Source organism: Prunus avium, chromosome 8 (assembly GCF_965620075.1).
Source record: "Prunus avium chromosome 8, drPruAviu1.hap1.1, whole genome shotgun sequence".
In the NCBI taxonomy this organism is placed as follows: Eukaryota; Viridiplantae; Streptophyta; class Magnoliopsida; order Rosales; family Rosaceae; genus Prunus; species Prunus avium.
The window spans coordinates 4,516,998-4,523,915 of record NC_142291.1 but is presented as its reverse complement, the minus strand read 5'-3'; the positions used below and the strand labels follow the sequence as shown (position 1 = coordinate 4,523,915).

At 37.3% G+C, this 6,918-nt stretch overlaps 1 protein-coding gene across 1 annotated transcript; it reads left to right on the top strand.

Annotated features, from left to right (window-relative positions):
• The first annotated feature begins 560 nt into the window (after window positions 1-560).
• Window positions 561-6,793, top strand: LOC110750683 (26S rRNA (cytosine-C(5))-methyltransferase NOP2B). Its single transcript, XM_021951039.2, has 18 exons — window positions 561-719; window positions 1,002-1,277; window positions 1,368-1,546; window positions 1,670-1,733; window positions 1,807-1,940; window positions 2,063-2,146; window positions 2,253-2,327; window positions 2,409-2,480; window positions 2,574-2,647; window positions 3,266-3,318; window positions 4,007-4,116; window positions 4,710-4,778; window positions 4,875-4,949; window positions 5,074-5,166; window positions 5,308-5,387; window positions 5,474-5,573; window positions 5,744-6,117; window positions 6,351-6,793. The coding sequence occupies exons 2-18, from the start codon at window positions 1,007-1,009 to the stop codon at window positions 6,415-6,417; spliced, it is 1,974 nt and encodes a 657-aa protein (XP_021806731.1). The 5' UTR covers window positions 561-719; window positions 1,002-1,006; the 3' UTR covers window positions 6,418-6,793.
• Window positions 6,794-6,918: the final 125 nt, after the last annotated feature.

Sequence of the window (6,918 nt, the reverse complement as noted above, 5' to 3'; positions counted from 1 at the left end):
ATATAAATATTATAATTATATATTTATTTATTTAAATATAAACATATATATTTTCGGATCGGGTTTGGGGATGGGGATGCCAATACCATCCCCTCCCCATACCCGTCGGGATTTTTCAAGTTCGGGGATCCCTGTATCGAATACCCGTTTGGCCCCAAAATCTTCCTCCGTTGGAGTCGAGGACTCGATGGGGACCCGCCCCCACGGGGATTTTTGCCATCCCTAGATTTAATCCCTCGACGAGGACGGGGAAGGAGATTTCCTGAAATTGAAAAATCGGGGATGGGGCTTGGGATGGGGGCGGAGATGAGGAGCGAGGACAAGAATGGTATTGTCATACCCGTCCTCTAACCCGTCTGTTACATAGACCTACCATACCGGCCCCTAACCAGCCAGTTGCCATCCCTAGGTCTGTCCAACTAGCCCGCCTAACCCAAGTCTGCTCCTTTTTTTTTTTTTTCTTTCCCTTTTTGGTGTGTTTATTGTGGGTTTTGGGGGTTTTACTGCACTTTTGTTGTATATCTAATCCCGACCGTTGAAATAAGCAACGGCCAGGATTGGACGTATATGGGCCATTATGCGCATAACCCCTCATACTGTCTGACCTAAAACCCTCCTCTCTTTTCGTTTTTGTTTTCACTTCTTTTTCTGCTGCCTCCCTTCTCTCACCCGCCATTGAAGCTCAGCTGCCAAAGCTTTCTTTCCTCCACTGTAATACAGTAAGTCCTCTTCAAACTGTCTATCTCTATCTCTCCCTCTCTTTCTCTCTGCCGTCGCCGCTACCAGCCTAGAGCACAAGTCGTTGTGTCATCACCAACCTGCTCTCCGACCCCTCATCCATCCACGACCCCGGAAACCAGCCCACTATTTGCATATTTGTTCATTGAATCGATTTTCACTCATATGTGCTTAAATTGTGATTATTTGGTTGCTTCTGGGTTATTTATCTGTTAATATCAAGGCGAGAACCTTACATTGGGAGTTTGCCTTTTCTGCCACAGCTTTAATGGCCCCCTCTGCGGTTAGTAAGAGAAAGGGCGCGAAAGCACAGAAGGCCTCGCCCAAAAAGAAGCAAAAGAAAGAGTCTTTTACTGCTAAAACCCCAAAGCAAGCTGACCTTTTCGACCATTCTGACAGCCCGGATGAACAAGAGATAGAGGAACATGTGGTGTTTGATGAAGATGATGAGGAAGGATCTGGTTCAGGTTCTGACATTCTTTTCGGTGATGATCCCCTTGCTGGTGATGATGATTCTCTCCAAGCAAGTGATGATGAAGGTATTGGGCTTTTAAATTCTTTGTTTTTTTTATTTTTTTAGTTCGTTGGTAGTTGTATATTATATAACATTATGTCTTATGTTGTTGTAGAGAAAGGTTCAGGGTCCGATTCTGGTTCTGATTTGGATTCCGACTCGGATGATTCTGATATTGAGGCAAAATCAAGAGCTATTGATGAAGAGAGGGCAAGGGAAGAAGAAGAAGCTGGAGCTGAAATGCAGCTAAACATTAAGGAAGAATCCGATGAGTTCAGATTACCAACCAAAGAGGTATTTTTTGGACCACATTATGTTTTTGCCAACAACTTGTTGGAATATTAGTTAATATGTTGATTTATCAGTTTAAATATACTATTTTCATGCTTAAATTCACTTGTTATCTTAATGATATAGGAACTAGAAGAAGAGGCACATCGCCCTCCTGATCTTCCAAATCTCCAGAGGAGAATAAAAGAGGGTAAGCATGCCTCAAACTTCAAGGCTAATATTATTATTTTTTGTTCCAATCTAAAGCTAATATTTATATTTAGTTGTTCGAGTGCTCTCAAACTTCAAGGCTTTGAGGCAAGATGGGGCACCAAGGAAGGATTATGTTGAGCAGCTTAAGAGGGATATAATTTCATACTATGGCTACAATAACTTTTTAATCGGGGCATTAGTAGAGGTGATTCATATATTTCTTGACACTGTCTTGTTTAGTGTGTCACTTCTGTAATGATCTTTCTTTTTCTCATTTTCTCTGTTTGTTTGATTTTGGCAACTTATTAGTATTTATTCTGTTTCTAGATGTTTCCAGTTGTTGAACTTGTGGAACTTATAGAAGCTTTTGAAAAGCCTAGACCAATATGTCTCCGAACTAATACGCTGAAGGTGACAGAATATTTTAACATATCAACATTGTGACCCGTAACTTGTTTTTATCTTTTCCCCTCAGAAGTTTGCATATTTTTAAATTACTCTTTTCCATTGTGCTTAGACACGAAGGAGGGATTTGGCAGATGTTTTAATAAACAGAGGAGTAAACCTAGATCCCTTAAGCAAGTGGTCGAAAGTAAGGACTCTCTTATCCATATCTTTTTCATCTTCTATTTTATTATCAAGATCCCTAGGAATGCTTATATTGTGATTGCAGGTTGGACTGGTTGTGTATGAATCGCAAGTGCCTGTTGGTGCCACTCCTGAATATATGGCTGGTTATTACATGGTAGATGCTTTACTAGTTAACATTATTCTGTGGTGCTTCATTTCAATTTTCATCCTTTTGAGTGATTTACTTAGTGTTAATTTGTGTTCTCAGCTCCAAAGTGCAAGCTCCTTTTTGCCTGTCATGGCCCTTGCTCCTCAAGAAAAGGAACGAATTGTTGATATGGCGTAAGTATTTCTTCCTTTTGTTTTGACTTTGATTTTTATATTTTCGTGCTTGCAATATTTCATCATATTACCAAACATAGATTAAATTTTCAGTTTTCCTTAAGAACATTATGTTGTATGTCAAACATAATTTGCCCGGTTGTGTAAGCTTCTGTGCTCCGTTTTGAAGTTCTTCCTGCTGTAATTACAAATTTGATGTGCCAAAACTGAAAAAAGCATATGCCTACTATTTATGCTTAAAATAAAATTAAATGTTTTTTTCTAGAACGTTGACTAGAAATAGATGAAACCTGGTTCTGTTAAAATGGGTTATCTTGTCTTAATTTAAGTCATATAACCTTGCTCCAAGCAGGCTGTGTATGATAGGGAGAAAGAATAGATTGTGTTTGTGCTTCAAGTTTTAAATTTCCTCAGCATCCAGAATACTTGTTAATTTTCCCTCTTCAGAGCAATATATGCTTGGCATCTTCATACTTGCTTTCCCTGTCATGTAACAAGAACAGATTGCTTTTATTGTGCCTGGACATGTACCAAAATACCTCTACAAGGCTACAACTATATCCCAACTATTACCACTGTTGTATTCTCCATTCTGATAACTCTTTTATCCTTTTGCAGGGCTGCACCTGGTGGTAAAACAACCTATATTGCCGCTCTTATGAAAAATAGCGGTATGTGATCTGATTCATTCAATGGTTTTAAGTTTTGCTGTTGTAAAAAAAATTGTGTTAAGTTATGCTCTCTTTTTTTCTGCATCCAATTATATTTTCAATATTAATATATTGTAATAATTTTTGGTATCCTAGATTTTATTTTTACTTAAGTTACATCAAGGGGAGCATGGTTACTTAAGTTATTATGGACCTTGTTCCAAGTATCTGTGCTGATGCTTGCATGTGAGTTAATGAGGTGTGGTGTGTGTATTTTTGCATGTGTGTCTGCATGAGGCGTCAAGGCTTTGCTTAACAGTGGACTTGCTTTTTAGTTTCTTTTGAACCATTTCATGCCAATATATCACCCTCCGGTTTTGTTTTTCATCACATTATCTCCGATAAGTTAATTTTTATTTGAACATAATTTCTGTTAACCATTTTGAGCATGTGTCTTTTATCCCCCCATAAATTCTTTCAAGTTACGAATGCATGATCCAGCATCTTCTCTTTGCTAAAAAGTACATAATGATATTGCTTAAACAGAAAAGAAAAGAAGAAAAAGATGTGCGAATCTTAAGTTTAAGATGTTGGTGCCATGCTCATACTGAGATTTGTGATTTGTGATTTGGTCTTTATTTTTAGAACATGTAGAAGCAACATCTATTTGTTCCAGTCTTTCCTAATTGTTCTTATGCAATTCATTCAGGAATAATTTTTGCAAATGAAATGAAGGAGCCAAGGCTTAAGTCACTCACTGCTAATTTGCACCGTATGGGGGTGACAAACACAGTAGTTAGCAACTATGATGGCAAGGAGGTTAGTTTTTTCTCATGTTTTTTTTTAAAAAAAAAATTTCCCTAGAAAGTCATAGTCATTGAAGTTTTGAAATGTGTTCAGCTTTACTAACCCATTACTCCTAATATGACAACACTGTTAACAAGATGGATGGCACTGGAAAATACTTTTTGTCTTAATGGAAAGGTTTAGAATCATGCATCCCCAAGTCATATTTGTCACTCATGCAAATTGTTTCATATGACATTATCACTGGTTCAAAGTTGACACCAGTGATAATGTTAGATTGTTATTACACACGCTTGTATGTTTTCAATATATGCATTGTTTGATAGTTTTCTTATGATTTCTTTTAATACTCTATGCGTTGGAATTTACTAAGCCATGACACCAAATGTTTGTTTCATTGGACATTATCACTGCTGCAAAGTAGTTATATTATATTTTTATTACATGCTCATCATGTTTTCAACATTTGCCTTGTTCGAATGATTTCAGTATCTTTATCCTGTATTGTTTTTTATGACCTTTCTGAGGATTATTCTGTTTTATTTTATGGAATGTTCTCTCAACTTTTACATCTTTTCTTTCCCGTCTGTTGATTTTTATTTCAGCTCCCTAAGGTTCTGGGTGTTAACGCAGTTGATAGAGTTCTGTTAGATGCTCCTTGCAGTGGGACTGGGGTAAGCAACTGGGGTGAAAGTGTAATCATTTACTCGGCTTTGTTGGCTTCTTTTTTTGTTCATTGTTTGATGAAACCTAATGAATCTTGGTTGCAGGTTATATCTAAAGATGAATCTGTTAAAACGTCTAAAAGCTCTGATGAAATACATAAATGTGCTCATCTTCAGAAGGTAGATTGTTCTTTTTGCTGGTATTTTTAATCCTTTTGAGGTTTATTTGAGTTCTGTGGTTTCGACTTTACTATATTTATTTATCATCTAAATAGCCTTTGAACTTTGTAATTTTTTTCTGTAGCAACTGATACTTGCAGCAATTGACATGGTGGATGCCAACTCGAAATCTGGGGGATATATTGTGTACTCCACGTGCTCCATTATGGTTGCTGAGGTTTGTTTATTGCACCCTTAGTTGTATTTCTGGTTGCAGAATGAAGCAGTATAGACTATGCGCCCAAGAAGAGAAATGCTAAACTTGTACCCTTAGTTGTATTTCCAGTTTATTTTATACTTACTAACTTATGTCTTGCAGAATGAAGCAGTTATTGACTATGCACTCAAGAAGAGAAATGTTAAACTTGTGCCATGTGGACTTGACTTTGGGTGTCCAGGGTAAAGATGGTTCTCCGTTTGTGTGGTTCATTTGCTGGGGCAAGAGTTTTAGATTTTGGTATTAATGATGTTTCCTTATCTATCAGGTTTGTCCGGTTTAGGGAACAGAGGTTTCATCCATCATTAGAAAAGACGAGGCGATTTTACCCTCATGTTCACAATATGGATGGTTTTTTTGTGGCGAAGGTAAAGATCTGTTGCTTATTTGTCTTCCCTAATTTTTCAGATTACCTCTAAAAAAAGGCCAGCTTGGAGTTGGATATAATGGTGAAATTAATGGGTGAAATACTGAATGGTATGGGTTCCGAATCCTTTTGATCGGGCTAGCTAGTTATTTGATTATTCAATGTTTGCAGCTGAAAAAGATGAGCAATTTAAAGCCAACTACAGCACATTCTGAACTGGATGAAACTGCAGAGCGAGGCCACAGCATGACTGAAGACAGCATTGAAGAGAATGATGAGAAAGATGATCAAGAGCATTTGACAGAAGATGACACTAAAATTAAAAATAAGGTTTTAAAAGAAGGCGTTGCTGAAAACGGGAAATTAAAATCGCCAGGTACTACAGAACAAAAGAAGGAATCTAGCGGGAAAAGGAGGAAGGAAAAGAATTTTCCTTCCTTTTTCTCTCATCTGAAAGGAAAAACCCCCTTGGAACAAAAGCAAGAAAACAAAGCAAAATTCCCTAAATTGAAGTTCCCCCCTAGGGAGGAGATCGCAAAAGCCAGGTAAAATGCGTAATCATTCATGATGTTTGACCATTATCTTGCCATCCAGAGTAAAAATTGCATTTTGGCATTTCATTAAAACAAACTAGCTTGTAAATTAAGAATGACGAAGGCTCAACTACAGTTCTTAGGGTTAACATCCAACAAGTTGAACTTAATTTGTATGAATAACTACAGTTCTTTCCTGTCCTTTTTTATTCTAAACTAACTCGATCTTTTTCGAACTCCTGCAGGGAAGAGAAGAGGAGAGCTGTAAGGGAAAAGAAATCTGCCAGCAAAAACATCGGTAAAGGAGAATGACCAACAGGCAGCAGATCAAGTCTGGTTGTTTAACTGTGGCCAAGTTCTAGTTCAATTAGCAAAATAGATTGTACCGGTTTTCCTGGGCATGTTTGGACATATGGTTCTTGAGGCAATTTGGTGAACCATGTGATGGGAAGCTGACAAGTAGGCGGGCTTTTGCAAACTGAGTGGGGGATTTGTCATGGCAATGTTGTTTTCTTTGTAGCAGTAGATCAACTGATACAAGTGGCCTCTGTGCTCTGTATAAGTCCCTAAAGTTTTGTTTTATTCCTTTTCGTTGAGAACCGAAAATGATTTCATATTTATTATTGTTACTAACACAATGTGCCAATGACTTCAATATCTTAGTAATTATTAACGAAAGTTGAGGCAACTCTCTTGTCTGGATTTGGCTTTTCAGTCATACAATTTTATCTTTATGTAAAATTAAAGAAAATATTTTTGCTTTGGGAAAATTAGTTAGATGACATTATGGTAAACACTAGAAAAGGTTTTATC

Bases quoted from the DNA above. Each gene is read 5' to 3' on its own strand.
- LOC110750683 (XM_021951039.2), top strand. From the start codon at position 1,007: ATGGCCCCCTCTGCGGTTAGTAAGAGAAAGGGCGCGAAAGCACAGAAG. The intron at 2,147-2,252 runs GTGACAGAATAT...CATTGTGCTTAG, and splicing joins TCCGAACTAATACGCTGAAG to ACACGAAGGAGGGATTTGGC. The intron at 5,574-5,743 runs GTAAAGATCTGT...CAATGTTTGCAG, and splicing joins ATGGTTTTTTTGTGGCGAAG to CTGAAAAAGATGAGCAATTT.